The sequence below is a fragment of the Dipodomys ordii genome, unplaced genomic scaffold, assembly GCF_000151885.1.
Source record: "Dipodomys ordii isolate 6190 unplaced genomic scaffold, Dord_2.0 Scaffold1, whole genome shotgun sequence".
Taxonomy (NCBI): Eukaryota; Metazoa; Chordata; class Mammalia; order Rodentia; family Heteromyidae; genus Dipodomys; species Dipodomys ordii.
The window spans coordinates 38,323,817-38,343,719 of record NW_012267217.1 but is presented as its reverse complement, the minus strand read 5'-3'; the positions used below and the strand labels follow the sequence as shown (position 1 = coordinate 38,343,719).

General features: G+C 37.6%; 1 protein-coding gene across 1 annotated transcript in view; it reads left to right on the top strand.

The window, feature by feature from the left end:
- The window catches only part of Als2cr11 (amyotrophic lateral sclerosis 2 (juvenile) chromosome region, candidate 11), a 73,487-nt gene extending 57,396 nt beyond the window's left edge, over positions 1–16,091 (top strand). Inside the window, 5 exon segments of the mRNA XM_013014819.1 lie at positions 1,690–1,905; positions 5,018–5,104; positions 10,053–10,165; positions 10,352–14,033; positions 15,801–16,091. Of these exon segments, the coding sequence (XP_012870273.1) occupies positions 1,690–1,905; positions 5,018–5,104; positions 10,053–10,165; positions 10,352–14,033; positions 15,801–16,091 (4,389 nt within the window).
- The last annotated feature ends 3,812 nt before the right edge of the window (positions 16,092–19,903 follow it).

Sequence of the window (19,903 nt, the reverse complement as noted above, 5' to 3'; positions counted from 1 at the left end):
AATTGTAAATAAACTTTTTCTTATATACACAAACTGTAACACTTTAATCTCATTTTGTATTTTGCTGCCAGTAATACTGCTTAAAAGTTGTATTTACATTTACTTACATTTTACTATATACTTTCTGTACTCTATTTTTATTCCAGGTGATTCCATATGAACAAATGGGGCAGGTGATATCCTCTTATCTTGAAGGTTAGTTTTTTTTTAATGTGTTATTATGTCTTTGAATATGTATTCAGTGAAATTTTGGAACTCTAACTCACCTCAAATAATTGTTATCAAAACTTTTCCTCAAAAGGTAAATTACATTTTTCACTATTGCCAAAAAATATTTGTGGCATTAGACTATCACTGGAAAGTAAAGCAAAGCAAAATACAGTTAGAAGCCTGGATAATTCTTATTCTACATGTATAACAGTCTAGTGTTAGTAAATTAGTTATTGCATTTGTTTATCTGTGTTTCCAAATTTTTTCTACCCTGTAGATCTAATGAAATCTTTTCATTGTTCACTGATACCATTAAAAAAACACATTCAACACATCAGTAATATGATAATCAAATATTTAGCAACTACTCAAGCACAAGCATGGAATAAACAGATCACACAGTGCTGTTGGTCAGCATTCCAGAGGTTCCCTGCTATGTTGTGTCAGTGTTGAGAGAAATAGGAGCTCCCAAGGAGTTAAGGTAGATAGGCAGCCATGTTTTACACGTTAGGACAGAAGTATTTTAAAATTCTAATAGTTGAAATAGTCATACCTATGTAGTGATTCCATATCCATTCAGAAACTGGATAATTTAATTCAAATATCCAGGAAGATAGCTGGAGAAAGGTGTGCAGGCAATTGTGTTTCTCTATATCATAGATAAATTCTTGTTTATAGGAAAAAGAAACAAATCAAAGTGTGGTGAAAAAGTACAATTTTAGAACAAAACTAGCAAATAGAAGTTTGCCTTAGCTTGATGAGTAGAATGGGGCCAATATGAAACACAGCATGACCATAACTTAATATCTTAGTCATATGTGTTATCATTCATCTATTCCATGAAGGAAGCTATTTTGGAATGTATAGTTTTAGGGACTATTACTTCAAGTGACAGAAAAAGTTTGAAGTACATGTAAATTATGACTTAGAAGAAAAAAAATTACAAACTACTAAGGATATCTAACAGAAGAAATTTCTAAGCCAAACATGGAAGGAGCCATATGGCTTTTGTTAAACTACATGTTGTAAAATAATAGAGAAGAAAAAATAATTTAAAGAAGGACTTTATAGCTAAAAGGAAGCAGAATGGAAACATTCAGGGCTTGGTCATGTAAAAAGTAACAAGTAGTATTTAGAAAAGCAAATCAAGGGTATGACCTAAGCAATCCTTTGCTGGAAGGAGTAATAGGCATAGAAAAATTCTTGTCCCTATTCAAGGTTATGGGGCCATGACACCAAAAGAATTTCAGAGATCATAGAGGCAAGTCAGAGGCCAGTCTTTGTAGTCGCATGTGAGCACAGTGTCTGTTCCCCACATTCCAGCCACTCTAGCCATAGCTCAAGCCACCCTTGTACAACTCATGATTCTGCCATTGGGGCAAAAATCATAGGCCCTAGTGCCAGTCACAGGTACTAATTCTGCAGATGCCGAGGTTTTCAAGCTGTGAAGGTACGGTTATTTTCACCTAAATCTCAAAGGATACCATGAACAATCTGGTGTCTGAGCAGAGACTTATCACAAGGGTGGAGCAACAGCCGAGGGCCTCCACTGTGGTAGGCAGTGCACAGCGGGAGTGTGGTATGAGTGCTGCCACTGATGCGCTGAAGCTACCAGCTTGTATTGCCAAGCAGACAGCTGCAAATCTGCAGCACCTGCCAGCTGCAGACATGAAATTCCAAACCGAGAGCGGCTACGTGGGCTCAGCGCAGACCCTGCACTAAAGTGGGAAAGAAGTGGATGCTACTTGTCGCTGTGCTGCTTGAGGCCTTAGGGGCCCAACCTTCCTTCCCAGAAAATGTAACATGGAGTCAGGAAAGATTACTCTGGACCTTAAGTTCTGATGTTTCCATCCTGTACAAAAATCAATTTCAAATAGAATTAACTGCTAAACCTTATTATAAGACTATAAACCTTGAAACTGCTAGAGAAGACAGAGAAAACCCTTGAAGATACAGGCATACAGAAAATATGAGCAAGAATTGAAAATGGGATTGCATCACATTGAAAAATTTTTGCACAGTAAAGGGAACAATCTCTAGAATCAAAAGAAAACACAAAGTAGATAATAATATTTGCCATTTATCCCATTAAAAGATCCATACAGTGTGTGTGTGTGTATGTGTGTGCAAAACACCAAAAGAATCCAATTAGTCGATGGGCAAATAAATAGTTCCTTAAAAGAAGTATTAGTACAACCACTACGGAAATAAATACTAAGACTAAATTATCATAAAAAATCCATGAAGTGTGTTCAATATCGTTACCTTTAAAGGAAATTTAATTAAAATCTTATTAAGATTCCAGCTCACCTCAGTCAGAATAGCTATTATCAAGAAACACAAATTCTGGTGAAGATATAGGAAATACAATATGCTTATACACTATGGGGGGGGAATGTGTAAATTAGTGCAACTGCTATGAAACATAAGTATGAGAGTCCTTCAAAAACTACAGCTTGAAGTATCATATGATTCTGCTGTATCATACCTGGGAATATATCCAAAGTAACATAGGTCAACATACAGTAGAACCATCTGTATCTTCTAATATTCACAATATGGAAGCAGCTCAGATGTCCATCAACCAAAAATGGATAAAGAAAATACAGTACAGGGCTGGGAAGGTGGCTCAGTGGTAGAGTGCTTGCCTTGCATGCATGAGGTTCTGGGTTCGATTCTTCAGCACCACATAAGCAGAAAAAAAGCCGGAAGTGGCGCTGTGGCTCAAGTGGTAGAGCGCTAGCCTTGAGGTAAAGAGCTGAGGGACAGTGCCCAGGCCCAGAGTTCAGGCCCATGACCAGATCCCCCCCGAAAAAAAAAAGAAAATACAGTACATCCTTCCTTCAGTCATAAAGAAAAATGTAATTATGTAATTTGCAGGAAGATGGATGGAACTAGAAATCATCATGCTGGAAGTGGTGCTGTGGCTCAAGTAGTAGCGTGCTCGCCTTGAGCTGAAGAGCTGAGGGACAGCGCCCAGGCCCAGAGTTTAGACCCCATGACTGACCCACCCTCCCCCCAAAAATCTCAGAGACAATTAAAAACACACATGTACACACAAATGTAGAAATCATGTTAAGCAAAATAAGCCAAACTGAAAGAGTCACATATTGCATATTCTCTGTCATACGTGGAATCAAGTCCTTAAAAATGAGTAAGAGGTGAGTGGATACCAGCAGGAGTGGGAAGAGCAAGGGAAGAGGCTCTGGCGAGTGATAACTATGGCTGAAGTATTCTATAAATATATCCTTCTATCCATAGAAGAACTTTTAGACTAAATCTGACTAGGAAGTTTTTTTTTATTCTATTGTTTTCCAGTATTTATTGGAAGGGGAAAAGTATTCTATCAACCACAAAGAGAATATAAAGTTGATCTCATCCCTGCTCTGTCATTATGTCTGTGACCTTAAACCATTTTAAACATTTATGTATGCATGTATTGATTTACTTACTATGATTCTGGGAATCAGGCTTTGGGCCTTGCACATACTCTATTACTGAGCTATACTTCCCAGCCTCTATTTCCCCATTTTAAAGGTCAAAGAGTGAAACTAGGTCCTGACAGTCATATCTCAGTACTCTTCGTGTGACTTATGTTGCCTTATTTAGTCTTGAGAGCTTTGTCTCCCTTATTTACCATTTACCATATATATCTTATTTCACATACCTTATTTAATCTTTTCATATCTTTGCATACCTTATTTACCTTATATACCTTATTTCATGTACCTTATTTAATCTTCATATAGCCCTACAATCCTAGTTCTACAAATGAGAAAAATATGGCAAGTCTTGAGTAATTTTAAAAACTATAAAAACTACATTTAAAGAAGCTAGTAATCCAGTTTCTTCTCAAGAGTCTTTGTAAGCAATGGCAAGTCAAATTTGTGTTGTATGCAAAAATAGAAGTGAATGCTTAGGGAGAAATTTGACCCGAGTTGGATTCCATGAGTGACTATTACCCATGAGTGACTATTACCCACGAGAGGTTTGTGGCTATCCCACTTCTGCATATATTTCACTGAGACTCTTTTGTGTGTGTCGGTTGTGGGGCCTGAACTCTGGGCCTGGGCGCTGTCCCTCAGCTCTTCAGCTCAAGGCTAGCGCTCTACCACTTGAGCCACTGCGCCAATTCTGCTTTTCTGGGTGGTTTTATTGGAGATAATAGTCTCACAGAGTTTCCTGCCCAGGCTGTCTTTGAACTGTGATCCTCAGATTTCAGTCTCCTGAGTAGCTAGGATTACAGGCGTGAGCCACCAACACCCGGCTACTGAGACTCTCTTACTCTCAATATTTATGCACATATTATTTCAGTCTATCCTCTCTATTCATAAAAATCAAGGTCCTTTCACTCCCTGTTTTCCTTACATAAGACTCCCCTCTAGAATCATGAATTCTTGAGAATATAAAGAATTTCCATGAAAGGAATCTAGAATGGAGATTGTCTACACAGCTTTACAGAATTTGGCATGTATAGCAAAATATAATGAAGTGTTCCCTGACTGATTGTCAGAGGGCAGGCTAAAATGAGGATACTCCAGGATGGTAGAGAGAAGCCATGACCATAGCTTTGAATGATGTACAGAAGATTTGGCAGCCATAAAAACCAGGAGTACAATTATGACATTGAAATTTTTTCTTATAGTTCATTTCTTAACACTTAAGAACAAGAGTCAAAAAGCAGAAGTACTTAATACAGAAGTATTTACCATAATTTGGCTGAAAGACAATCTCTTATGTACCCGAAATGTACATTGTGTGATGATGTTTAATTTCAAAACCCTTGATGTACACATTTTAACAACAGTACAGAAAAATAGTATGGTTACTGGATGACAAACCCCACAGTGCAATATGTCGCAAAGTCAGAGAAGAAGAGGAGCCAGCCAAGATGGTAACACACTTTACCTTTATTCTGTGCTTCCTATGCTCCAGGCAGTGTTATGCATTAGCCCATTAACTCACACAGCATCTTCATCCCTTGGCAAATGGGGAAAATAAAGCCCAGAGGCAGGATTACTCCTCAAAGGTAAACCGTTAGCTGCACAGACTGAGTCCACATGCTCTCCTCCAGAGCTGGCCCTCTCAGCCACTCTGCCTTCACAATCATGGTCAGAGACATGTCTGTAAAACACACTTGTCAAGTTTTTTTTTTAAATATTTATTAAAAATTCGATAATGGTGCTGAGGAATCGAACCCAGGGCCCCATGCATGCAAGGCAAGAGCTCTACCACTGAGCCACCTTCCCAGACCACACTTGTCAAGTTTTACAGGTGCCATCTTGTTTATATAATCAATTTTAATTCTTTTTCAGACCTAATTTATGACAAGACCCCAGAACAAAAACATGTAAATAAAAAAGGAAGAAATGTAAGTTATGGATTTATCTTTTTAAACCGCTGTTGGCATTTTACTTTGTTTTAATATTACTGCCAGGGCTGGGAAGGGGGCTCAGTGGTAGAGTGCTAGAGTGGCTTGCCTTGCATGCATGAGGCCCTGGGTTCAATTCCTCAGCACCACATAAGAAAAAAGAAAAAAGCCGGAAGTGGTGCTGTGGCTCAAGTGGTAGGGCACTAGCCTTGAGCTGAAGAGCTGAGGGACAGCACCCAGGCCCAGAGTTCAAGCCCCACGACCAGACCCCCCTCCAAAAAATATTACTGCCAGTAACATTCTATCATATGGAAACACAGTCTTTATTCTTGTAAAATTATGAATTTGTCAAATATCTCTCCTATTTTCTGTGCCCCTGGAACTCTTTTCAAAAAGTTCCTGCCTGTGTATTTATGTTCTAATGTTTCACTTACTCCATCTTGCAATAGTTTTAGTAGTGTTGAGATTAAGTCAGGTGTTATCATATCTGGCTCATATAAAACTTTTTGTTTGTCGGTCATGGGGCTTGAACTCTAGGCTTTGGTGCTGTCCCTGTGCTCTTCAGCTCAAGGCAAGTGCTCTACCACTTGAGCCACAGCACCACTTCCAGTTTTTTCTGGTGGTTAATTGGAGATAAGAGTCTCACGGACTTTCCTGTTTGGGCTGGCTTTGAACCATGATCCTCAGAACTCAGCCTCCTGAGTAGCTAGGATGACAGGCATGAGCCACCAGTGCCCAGCTTCATATAAAACTTTCGTAAACAAAAAACTTAAGCACATTGTTCCTGAGGATGGGAGACTATTTTAGAAAGCTAAAAGAACACAGGAAAACAAACTGGGACAGGATGTTGGACTGGACATGTGGATCTATTCTCAGGGATCGTTTTTTTTTTTTTTTAAGTTGTTAATGGAAGAGCTGCATCCAGAACATCTGAATCGCTGAGAAATTCTTTCACACTAAGTTTCTTTCTGTGTGTATACAGAAAATACACTGCTGGAAGCTCTGTCTTTTCCCAACAACCTACATCTAGATCCATAAATTTCTCACAATAGAAAATGTTCAATGTGCCTAATCCATTCTTGATCTCTATGGATACCCTAAAAAGTATCAAAAATACAATCTCTTCCATCTTAACCCTATCTTAAGATAATTACTCCTCAAACAGTAATTATCTATGGATTACCAATAAAAAGGAAATATGTATGTTCCCTACTAATATTAAATAATTTTAAGCCTATAATAGTTAAGTTGTATAGTAATTAGTAGAGAAAAACAAAATTATATTCATGTAGTTTTTACATTAACATAATATTAATGTTATAGTAACATAATTGAAATTGTGTTGACTTAATGTTAATATAATAATTAGTTAAATAATGCAAAGCACTGAGATAACCTTTGTAAATAAGGGGTTGATATATAATAATTAGAATGTCAAATTAGCATATGGTAAAAGCTGAATTTTAAGGCATTGGATAAAGGAGATCTATAGAAAGAATACAGGTCATCTAGATCTGGCTTTGGTCTGTTTGATCATTACCCTGAACCATTATCTGAGGCTATACAATAAAGAATTGTTTGTGCAAAGAAGGCCTTTGTTCCTTGGGAGTAGATTTTCTTCTTTATCCTAAGGTGTCCATTAATCAGACCTATTGGTCTTGTGATCCACAATAACTGCAGGAAAGAAAGAGTTGAGAGAACCCAGAAGGAATAAATACAAAGATGAAGTTAGGTCAATGGATGAACCCTACCCATAATGAATTTCCTTTATTTTACTTTATATTGTTATCTTTAAGTAGTTGTACAGAGGAGTTGCCATTTAACAAAGGCACTTACATGGCAATTTGATCAGTTTTACCCCTTTCAGCATTCTCTCCCATCCCTCCCCTACCCACTCCTTCCCTTACTCTTCTTAATTTTATAGAATATACATTGGATTCCTGTCTGCATTCCCCCCCATCCCTCTTCATTCATACACCCCTTTCCCCCTGACTCTACCCCACCTCTTTCAAGTATCCACTTCTTGGTGTTTTATTTTGCTCTACTTTGATTTAGTCTTTCTATTTAAGATCTCCCTTGAGTCTAACATACTCCAGTTAATACATTTGTATACGTTTGCATACTACCCAATGTATTTACTTATGAGTTGTTAAGCTAAATCTAGCTTCAACATACAAGGGAAAAATATGGATACTTTGTTTCTCTGAGCCTGACTTACTTAATATCATTTTTCCAAGTCTTTCCATTTCTTTACAAATTGTACAATATCATTCTTTCTAATGGATGAGTAGAATTCCATTGTGTATATATACCACATTTTCTTGATCCATTCAGATTCCACAACCTTGCCTATGGTGAGTAGTGCTGCAATAAACATTGTTGTACTGGTAGCTTTACTGCAATGTGGTTTGTGATCTTTTTGGAAAACCTCAGGAGTAGAATTGCTGGATCATAGGCTAGTTCTATGTTTTGGGGTTTTTTTTTGAGGAACCTCTGCACTGCTTTCCAGAGTGGTTGAACAGGTTTAGATCAAATGTTAGAAGTTAAAACTATTTTTAAAATTTTTATTATAAAGGTCGGGGCTGGGAAGGTAGCTCAGTGGTAGAGCGCTTGCCTTGCATGCCTGAGGCCCTGAGTTCGATTCCTCAGCACCACATAAGAAAAAAGAAAAAAGCCGGAAGTGGCGCTGTGGCTTAAGTGGTAGAGCACTAGCCTTGAGCTGAAGAGCTGAGGGACAGCGCCCAGGCCCAGAGTTCAGGCCCACGACCGAACCCCCCCCACACACACAAAATGTATTATAAAGGTAATATACAGAGGGTTTAAGATACACTATTTTAAGGGATATTTGGGGGAATTCAATAAAGGAAAACATAATGAATAAAAGGACAAATATAGAAACATGAGGTGTACTTTTAGAATTCAGATTCAGACATATTTGGTTGGAGGAGAGGAACAATACAGAAGAATACTGAGAAGCTTGGAGAGTTATTTACAGGCCAGGACTATGAGTAACAGAAGTGGAAAGCCATCGAAGATTTAAGAATAAGGTCATGGCTGAGTGCTGGTAGTTAGCTATTTAGGAGATTTGAGGATCACCATTCAAAGTCAGCCTCAAAGGAGAGTCTGTAAGATTCTTAACTGCAAGTAACCACCAAAAACCTGGAAGAGGAGCTGTGGCTCAAGTGATAGATCAGTAGCCTTGGGCAAAAAAGCTCAAAGACAGTTTTCAGGCCCCGAGTTCAAGTCCAAATACCAGCACACATACACGCATGTGCGCATGCGCGCGCGCGCACACACACACACACACACACACACACACACACACACAAAAGAATAAAGTCATGGTAAATGCATGATTTTAATGAGGCTTAACACCATACCAAAGTATCTCTTATGAAAATATCACTGACTTAATTAACTGTGTATAATGAACCTTTCACAGACTAAGGAGATAATGTATAGGATAGTGATTTGAAACACTAAATGTTCATTGAGTAGACAGTGACTTGTGGACATATTTGCATGGTATGTGAGGAAGCCTTCAGAACCACAAGCCTCCCTACTGTGTGGTGAAGAAGAAACCTGGGAAGCCTTGATTTCTAGTCATCTGGGTTACTCGAGGCAAGAAACTTCAGCTTCAGATTCTGCATAAAATAAACGAGGACTGAACTACCTCTAAAGTACCTCAATCTCAAAAATTCACTCATACCATGATGATAGACTAGAGGTGGCCTTGGTTGAAATGAATCATTGAAAAGTCCTATCTCCACAGAATATTAGCTCTTCTTACTTTGTAAATTATTTCATGACCTCTCAGTATCACATTACATTTGTTATAATAATTCTATTCCGTTTATTTTTCTTTTTCACTTTTACTTGAAGCTCTCATGCATTGATTTTTTAAAACTTCAGTAGGGTAGCAATTACAATACCAAGGAACTTAATATATGTACACACATATACACACAGAGATTTCTTTGGTAACTTTTACAATATAATGGTTATGAGCCAGGCATAGTGGTCCATACCAGTAATCCCAGCCTCTATGAGCCTGAGGCAGGAGAATCACAAGTTTGAAATAAAACCTGGACCACATAGTAGAAAGCTGTTTCAGAGAAAGTACCCAGTTTTATTTTTTTATTTTTATTTTTTTGGGTCCGGTTGTGGGGCCTGAACTCTGGGCCTGGGCGCTGTCCCTCAGCTCTTCAGCTCAAGGCTAGCGCTCTACCACTTGAGCCATAGCACCAATTCCGGCTTTTTTCTTTTTGCTTATGTGGTACTGAGGAATCGAACCCAGGGCCTCAGGTATGCAAGGCAAGCGCTCTACCACTGAGTCACCTTCCCGGCCAAAGTACCCAGTTTTATATCTTTTAGTGTATCTAGTTTTATTCTGCAGTAAAGAGTAAAATGATCCTGATTCCATAGCTTTGAATTACAAATAGTCTAAAATGAAAACTTCTTGTTTTATAAGGTGGCTTTTTCGGGAAATGAGTTCATGACACCATCTTCCAAACAAGAATATATAGAATTAACAACAAAATTTAAGGTGAGTCCTGATTTCATTTTAGTAACAATTATATCCAGGTATTAAATACTATCTGAATTAGGGATTTGAAATCTTTGCATTAAAAATTATAGTATTTTAAGTTACATTTTTATTCCAGTTCAAATATTTTAAAATAAAGTTGTTTTCTCTCTCTGTAAAAGGTAGGATGAATAGAGACTACTAGAGAAAATTTACTGGAAAATCCATTGTAAATGCAAAATAAGTGCTACAGAATTTACCTTTTTATTTCAATTTCAGAAATTCCAATTGGGCAATTTTGATCATTTTCTAAGGAATGTAAGCAAAGAAAGGCCAGTCAGCAAAAAGGAAGACCAGGATATGTACAAATGTATAAGCACTTTAAGTCCAGAAGTTGTAGAGCATGAAGATCAAGATCCTCCTTACTCGAAAAGTTTACAAACTGGAGGTTCTTCTAAATCTAAGAATATATGTCCAAACCCAAGAGTACAGATGTTTGACACAAAGAGTAAGTTGCCTCCTGAGCCAAGCATCAGTGCAAAAAAGCCTTCAGATACTAAAGATAAGTTGAAATATGAGGCTACCATCTGCACAGTAAAGACTTCAGGTCTTAAGAATAAGTTGCCACTTGACTCTACTATCAACACAGTAAAGCCTTCAGATACTACGAATAAACTAACTCAATGCCCCCCCGCCAGGAACACAACAAAGTCCTCAGCTACTGTAACTAAGTTAGTTCAAAACCCCTGTATGAACACAACAAAGACTTCGGTTACTAAGGCTAAGTTAGTCCATGAGTCTGATTGCATAAAGAAAACGTTAGAAACTAAGTTAGAAGAAAATCTATTAAATGTATCTTCACCAAACCTCCATGTAGAATCATCAATGAGTAGAAATTTAATTACACCCAATTGCTCAAAGTCATCAAATCTTACTTCTGATATAGAAAATTTAAAGCAATTAATGGTACTTAAGTCAATTTTAAATCAAAATCTGCAAGACTTCTCAGACAAGCTGTTTCCTAAGCCAGAATTTTTTGTGAACTTTGAGGCAATAAAGGACAGTTCTTCACTCACATGCTTTCAAGACTCACCACCAAACAGTAGGGAAGAGGAAGCATTTGCAAAACTCCAAGATATAAACCATTGGCTTTCAGACCAAAGCATTTTAAGTTCAAAGACTCTTTTAAATCAGGTTTTTAAAACTATTCCTGACAATGTACTTCCTGACAATGTCCTTCCATCTCCAGAGATAAAAGGTGTCTCTGAAAATCACCTAGACATTGATGGGAGCAATTTTCCAGTGAAAAGAAAGAATTCTTCTAAAAAGAAACATTTAATAATTGAACCTTCTAGCTTCAAATCAGATTTACGTGACCAAGAACATGACAATACCATAAAGCAAATATTCACTGCACCAGTTTTCACCCAGTTGGGAATAGGAAGAAAGGAGCTGAATGAAGCCCAGATGAACTCACCGGGTCAGTTGTCCACACCTTGCAACAGAAGTTCATCTTTATATAGACCAGTTAATGATGGAGAAAAAGATGATAAAATGCAATTAACACAGGGCAAATCTTTTATGAGCCAGATAATACAAACATTTCCTGTAGATACTCTTTTAGAATCTGGGATAATCAAAGTGATAGAACTTGATAAAGAACACCAAAGCGCTTTGCCAAATGCAGTGACAACCTCTTCTGAAGAAGAGTTGAAGGATTGCACAGAAGGCAAAAACAGAACAGAATCCTGGTCAGGGCATAATATATTTAGCATTGCTCAAAAAATGAATGCTCCTGTAAGTAGTGTTGAATATACAGAAGGTCTTCAGAATAGGTCCATACGAAATTTGAAATACTCAATACAAGATGAAAAACCAGGCATGTCAAGTGAAATTCAGAGTCTTGATAAAGAAGAAAGTGATCTAAATTATACTTTAGAAATGTTAAATAACCCGCTGATGGGTAATGTTAATGAGCCCAATGAAACAATGTTAAAATCCTTTTTAAAAAACATCTTTAATGTTTTTTTCAAATATAATCAGACTGAAAGAAAAAGAAAACCAGAAAAGGAGCTAGAAAGTCTAATTCAACGTTCTTTACCGAGTAATACAGAAAACGTGGAAGAAATGCAACTAAATCTTCATGAAACAGACAAATTAGACAGAAAATCGATTTTGAGTCCAAAGCTACGTTTGTTTCTAGAAGATCTCTCGGAGTCAGAAATAAAAAATTTAAAATCTGAGTTAAGTAAACATATCCAGTGTTACCTTGTAGAAAGACTTTCACAGTCTGGTCATATGAAAAAGGAAGACTTAGCAGAACTCTACCAAAATCTGCATTTCATGCATGAGAAAACAGAACTGAAAGACCAAAATATTTCTCAGGAGAAATATTCTGAAATTGTAAAAGAGATCATGTCATTTGTAAATAATTTTAACTATCATTTCATCGACAAACATTTAGAAATAAAGCTAAAATCTTTTTTAAATGAAATCCTCCAGAACTATTTCCTAAAAAACATTTCCGACAGTAGTTTATTACAAGAGTCAGAATCTGTAACAAACATATCTCCTCTAAGAACTGAAAGTGCTTCAATATCTTTGCATGACTTAGCCCAAGGTATTGCAAAGGGAAGTTTTAGTCAGAGGCTTGAAATAAACATGAAATATCCCTTAAGTGAATCTCTACAAAATAATCTTCGCACTTTATCAGAGAATAAATTACTAAGTATCAGAACTGATTTAACCAAACATGTTCAGGATCTTTTTATAGATAAACTTTCAAAATCAGGCCTAATGACAGAAAGGCAATTAAAGGGAATCAATCAGCATATAAGTTTGCGTAATCCTACTTGTATACCATTAGAATGCAAAGAAAAAGGTTTGCCTTTTAGAAATGAAGATTACTTCATGGAGGAACATACAGAAAAGCAAAACAAATATTCAGAAACTGGTCAAAACACTCTGCAAAATGCTCCTGGGGATACAGGTATCGAAACAGAACTGATGAGAAAGGAAGAAAGGGGCAATCCATTCTTATTCAATGTAAAAGAAGATCCATCAACAATGAAAGAAAACCATTATTCTCGAGAGGGGGTAAAAACATTAAGTTTAACAAAAGTACACTCTACTTTCAACCAAAGTACCCCAGTGATTCCTTTAAATAAGTCCTCCGAAGGACTTGCAGAGCTGGTGCTTAAGAAACACAAGAAAGACCATGGCTTCATACAACTTACTCAAGCAGAAAATTCTGTTTATAATACAGACACTCCAGACCTACATAGTTGGGATGATAAACCAAAAATGATACAGTCAAAAGATTACTTTGAGAGGAAACTGGAAGCAAATCCTCTTGGAAGCAGGGAGAGTATTAATATTTGTAAGTTGACTGTTCGGGAAAATCCTGTAGCAGCATTGTCACCATATCCAAGAATTCCTAGTGACAAAATGCCAAGGGAAGATGAACATTTAAATAGATTCACTTTCTCTTCCTGGCAAACTAACACCGTAATTCAGTTCAATTCAGAGAGTGAGGAACCATCAAAATTAGACCAGTATTGTCAGAGATTAAAAGGAAATAACAACAACAATAAAGAACACTTGATAACCTTTACACAATTCAAGAAAGAAATACAAACTCTTTGTGTAAACCCAAGTGAAATTTGCAGTAAAAAATATGCCAAGACCCCTGAAGCACAATCATTTAAAGATGAAGAAAACTCAAAAACATCCTTTTTCCCAGAAGTATTGAAGAGAGAAAACATAAAATTCAAAGTTCGAAAAGAAAAAGAAACTATTGCCAAACCAAAAAGGTCACTTGACAAGATGGTAGGGATGCCATCTAACACACTGCCTGCTGCCAGAATTGATCCAAAGAAATCTGTCCCAAGGACTTTGCCTCAGTGCACTGCAAGAAGTACTATACATGTAATCATATTTTTCTCTAAGTTTTCTCCTTCTATATTTGGAAAAGTGCTGGGAATCATTTACCATAGCACATATATGCGCAAATGCAAATATATGGGTAACTTTAATTGTTCCAACATATACAGACTTCAATTTTAAAACATTCCTGAAATTCAGACATCATCTTACTTGATTCAAAATATAATCGCAGAATCAGGGCAACTGTTCACACACACACACACACACACACACACACACACACACACACACACACACATATACACAGTGCTTTGTATGAAATAGAAAAATGGCACCTTCTCTGGGGCATGAACTGGCAAAGATTTTTCTCTGAGCAAGCCCTCCAACTTGGAGCAGCCTAGAGCTAAGGCTCATGCCTGGCTGGAGAGTAGCCTTGACTTAATTAGCCAGGGTCTGCTATGCAACCCAGCCTGTTGTAGCCATTGGCAGTGGGTGGACAATGTAGAAACTAACTGGGAGTTTGTCTTCCCAGTTTTAATTGTAAATACATAGGCCTTTTCCAGATAACTAAATGTGCTACTTATTTTGTTAAGAATTAGGTATATGCATAATCTCTCTCCTCTCCCTCCCTCCCTCCCTTTCCTTCATTCCCTCCCTCCCTTTCCTTCCTCCCTCCCTCCCTTTCCTTCCTTCCTTCCTTGCTTCCTTTCCTTCCCTTCCTTCCTTCCTTGCTTCCTTCCTTCCTTCCTTCCTTGCTTCCTTCCTTCCTTGCTTCCTTCCTTCCTTCCTTCCTTCCTTCCTTCCTTCCTTCCTTCCTTCCTTTTCTCTCTGTCTCTGTGTGTCTGTGTGAGTGTCTGTCTGCATTTGTCTCTTTCCTTTCTTGCTGGCTTTTTAGTTCAGGGCTGGTACTCTGCCCCTTGAGCCACACCTCCACCTTGAGCATTTTGCTGGTTAGTGGGAGTTAAGCGTCTCATGGATTTTGCTGCCTGGGCTGGCTTTGAACGTCTATCCTCAGGTCTCAGCCTCCTGAGCAGCTTGGGTTGCAGACTTGTGCCCCTAGCACCAAGTTTGTACATTCACTCTTTTTAGTGCAAACATTACAACCATATTTTTGAATGTTGTTCTCTCTCTCTCCATACATATATATAATCAGTATACACATATATAGTATATACATATACTAACATGTTTATTAACTGCTAAAGATGGACTGATAGGTAATGTAAGAACTAAAATATACTACTCAGAAGGCTGAGGATTGTAGTTTCCAAACTAGCCCAGGCAGACAAATCTGAGAGACTCTTATCTCCAATTAACCAGCAAAAAGGTGAAAGTAGAGGTATGTCTCAAAATGTGGAACACTAGACTTGAGCAAAAAAGCAAAGCCAAGAGTGAGAGGTGCTGCGTTCAAGCACCAGAACTAGCATGGACACATGTGCACACACACACAAGAATAAAATATGAAAGTTCACATTTGTATTTAGGGCCAAGGAAGAGGTTATTTTGGTGGAGGATTACAAAGTATACTGTACAACTTTGTCTAGGAGCTGACCTCTGCACGCAGCTTTCTTACATTTTTCTGGTGTCCAGCTTAATATCTTCCATCCCTTTTGGATTAGCAGCTCCTTTGAAACAGTAAGATTTTTTAAATATGGCTTCCAAGATAGGATTTAATGTGGCAGCTCAGTAGAGGGTATAAATTGTTACTGCCAAGAAACATTCATTACCTTTATTCTTTGTCTTGTAAATTTTAAAGTGTACTTTTAAGAAACCTAACTTGCCAATTTAATATTTTATTTTAATATTCAGGATTATTTGGATAAATTTGAGGATTTACATGTAACCTCGCTTAACCATCTTAAAAACTCACAATCAAGAACAAGACTTTTAGAAAAGAACCCAGATGACAGCTATAATCAGGCAAAACACTGTATAAGACCGTACACTGCGCCAGAGACTAACAAACGACGAGGGAGTGCCACTGGAAAATTCTCATGTCCTCGAATTATTACAGCAGACTCACGTTACATGTGCAGTAGAACCCCAAACTATTAGATGTATAAAATGTGGCCCAAAAAATTAAGGGAGGATGTTGACTAATGTTCACTTGTGCTATATGCGGGTGTTAAACAGTTCAAAATAATATGAGGCTAATAAGTGTATCATTTCTCCACTAATGAAATTGTTTGGAGAGCTGTACATGGCTGTAATAGAATAGTCAGTAATAACACTTCATCTTGTTCAAACTATTTCAACTGGCTAAAATAAAAAGTAAATGCATTTGATGTAATCATATTTTGTTTATAAATGTTAGAGAATACATGTACAAATACATAGTCAATTGATATTAATTTGCAGTTTTGTTTCCCATGTTTTCCCCTGTATAAATCGGTGACTTCAATCCTACTTTGGAGTGAATGATTATGTAACTTCCTCCAACACTTATTATACTCTAAATTTTCCTGTCCTTCTAGGTTTCATGTATTCTATTTGCAGTTACCTATGGTTAGCCTTTTGTTTTTACTCAAATTTATTCCTTAGCTCCAGTGATAATTCTAGATTCCACAGTTTGCAAATGTCTGGGCTTACATAATGCAGGTCAGTATTAACATCATCTAATATTGTATCTTTCTACAGTATGAATAAAGATCTAATACTAATTCCTGAGGCATTTCCTATGCAGGAATGACCATCTAGTTTGAAAAACTGTAGAACAACTTTTTATAATTTCCCCAAACCCCAGAAACTAGGAACGTTCTAGAATACTGTAGAAAGAGTGCAATGTAAATTAACGTAAGATTTAGATCAGAAACTTCTAAGAATTAGTCCCATTAAAATTTGGTTCACTCTTAAAAAGTAAAATTTCTAGGATACATATTTTTTTTAGTTTCAGCTTCTCTAGCAAAAATCAAAGAGCATGGAATCCAAATAGAATTGGCTAATAGAAAACATAATTCTTAATGGTTCTTTCAATGTTATAACCAAGGAAATGATTTTTTATTGAGACTAAAAGTGTCCACATGTATAAGCTCGTTTCTTAGAGATTTTTGTTTTTGTTTACAGTAGTCTGAACCTCATACTCATTCAGTAGCAACTATATTTTTAATTTTGATGGGTTTTGAACCTAATGACATTTGATACAATACATGGCACTAAACTGCAACTAGAAGGCACAGGTTCTAGTTAGCCCTGCAGAAACAAAGGAGCATCAGCTTCTAGTTAGCCCTGCAAAAAAAAAAAAAAAAAAAAAGGAACATCAGACACTCTAAGATGCACCATGTTGCTAAGCCACAAAGTTGGGTAAGTTTGGTTATATATTTAATGCATTTTCCAGTGACCTTTCTGTGTAGCCCAGGAAAAATCACAGTCCTCCTTTTTCAGCCTCCTAAGTGTGGGGATTACAAAGGTGTACAACCATGCCCATCAGGATACTTCCAGTTTACAAATGGTTTATCTGGATGAAACGCTATCATAGTTGAGGAATATTTGTACTTGTTTCAGTTGGCATATTACTGGGAAAACAAATAAATCAGATAGTCTCAATAAAAGGAATACAAAGAATTAGTTTTATGCATTATGGACCAAGGCTAAGAAGTCAAATGAGATAGTGAAGGAACCCAGAGCCACAAGACCAGGAGCTGCTCCCACCACTCAGGTGGAAGGGAGGCAGGAGCAAATGGTAGGCGGCCACTGCGGAAACACCAGAAGATGCAGAAACAAAAGGATGACAACTAACCATGTTTCTTCCTTCTCCTAGCTGAGCTTTCACTGGAGAGCAAGAGTGCTCTGGAAATGTAGTTTTCAGGGAAGCAGAAAGGTAAGAAAATGGATTGAGAGCTAATAAGCAACTGTTCAGTGGTACGAGGAAAACCACTGATCTGGCTTGAAGTAAAATGGGATAGAGTTACTAAATGGAAGTGTTAAATCTGATAAAATTTTCTTTTCTTTTCCCCATACACTTTATTCAAAACAGAATGTCTTAACTATTGAATGTCTACATTAGTCCAGACACTTGCTGAATGCTAAGATTATACTAGTGAATAAAACCGTATTCTTGATGAGTGTACAGACACAAATACAGAAAGAATTACATTCGGTATGTGCTGATGGGCATTCTAGCTAATTTCAGTCCTTCAAATAACAGACATCAGCACAAGGTTTAACAAAAGGCACAGTAAAAAAAAAAATTAGACCAAGTCTGCCCTCATCCTAATTTCAGGAACCTGGGAATGATCCCTTAGTGGAAAATGCCTACATGTTAATACTAAATAGTAAGTTAGGTTGCACAACATAAAAGGGGTCAAGGTTGCTGATCAGCTGACATGAGACAGGGAAAGGATTCCAAACAATATGGTTATACCCAATGTAATCTTACAGAGTCTTTAAAGAGCCAAGAGGAAGTAAGCCATAAAAAAATGACAGTGTTAGGACTCTTCCCAACACTGTTGACTTTGGAGGTACACAAAGGCCAAAAGCTGAGTGAGATAGTCAGCTTCCAAAAGCTAGAGATGACAGAAAAACATTCTCATCTAGAGCTCCCAGAGGGATGTAGCCTGCTGATGTCTTGATTTTACCCAAGTGAGTCCCTTTAGGACTTCTAAATAATAGAACTGCAAAAGGAACTGGTGGTGTTTAAAGTAGGTTTGTGGAAATTTGTTATGGCAGCCATAGAAAACTAATGCAAGAGGTGACTACAAGTACAAAATTCAAGTCATCACACACACAGTGAAGTTATCCATCAATCACAAGAGCCATTGCAATGGTGGTTTTTTGTTTTTGTTTTTTGTCTGTCATGGGGCTTGGGCTCTGTCTCTGAGCTCTTCAGCTCAAGGCTAGTGCTCTACTGCTTGAGCCACAGCGCCACTTCTGGTTTTCTGAGTGGTTTACTGGAGATAAGTCTCATGGACTTTCCTGCTTGGGCTGTCTTTGAACTGAGATCCTCAGATCTCAGCCTCCTGAGTAGCGAGGATTACAGGCGTGACCCACTGGTACCCGGTTGCAACGGTTAATTTTATGTCAACAGTACAGGGTCACAGAATGTGGTGTAGATATTTAGCCAATCATTATTCTGGGTTCTTCTATATGAGATCATTTCAATTGGTAGGTTGAGCAAAACAGATAGTTAGGTGGACCTCAAAAACAGATTGCTGGCACCCTCAAGCACTATGCCCCATAGCCTTTGAACTAGGACATCAACATTTCCTTGCCTTTGAAAGCAAACTGAAACATTAGTTTGTCCTGGGTCTCCATCCTGATAAAATATTAGTCTTTGGACTAGAACCCCATCATTGTTTCTCAAGTCCCCAGTTCAGCCTCCATAGTTACATGAACCAGTTTCTTAAACTCTGTATGTATGCATGTAATCCATACAAACACACACACACACACACACACATACTATGTATAAACATCCTGTTGGCTCTATCAACAGATAACCCTAATATGCCTACAGGAGATGTGGGAAGTATCATGATCCTCCTCCTACCTTTTGCACTCCACACATGCAGGAGAATCTGCACACATTCAGGAGGATATTTAAAATTCCTGTGCGCTTCTTTGGGTGAGGTGAACTTAAGAAGGTTAAGTACTCACCTCCAGTGAGATCAACTACAGTGCCCACCATGCAGCTGCTCTTAGGGACCTCTACTGGTTCTCAGCCCCTCCTCCTCCACAGTCCATTCTAAATTCTCTCACTTTCAGCTTTCACCCTAGCACACTGACAAGAGTAAACCCAATGTTTATTCTTGAGGGGGTCCAGTCAATAAACATTTTAAAAAAGACTGTGCTTAAAGTTACCTGTTCATTTGTATATTTATGTTTTGGGTCTCAAACTTTTAGTCTTACATCAAAAATAACTTGTAATAGAAGTGAGATGTATAGATTAAGAAAATCAACTGATATTAACCCCTATT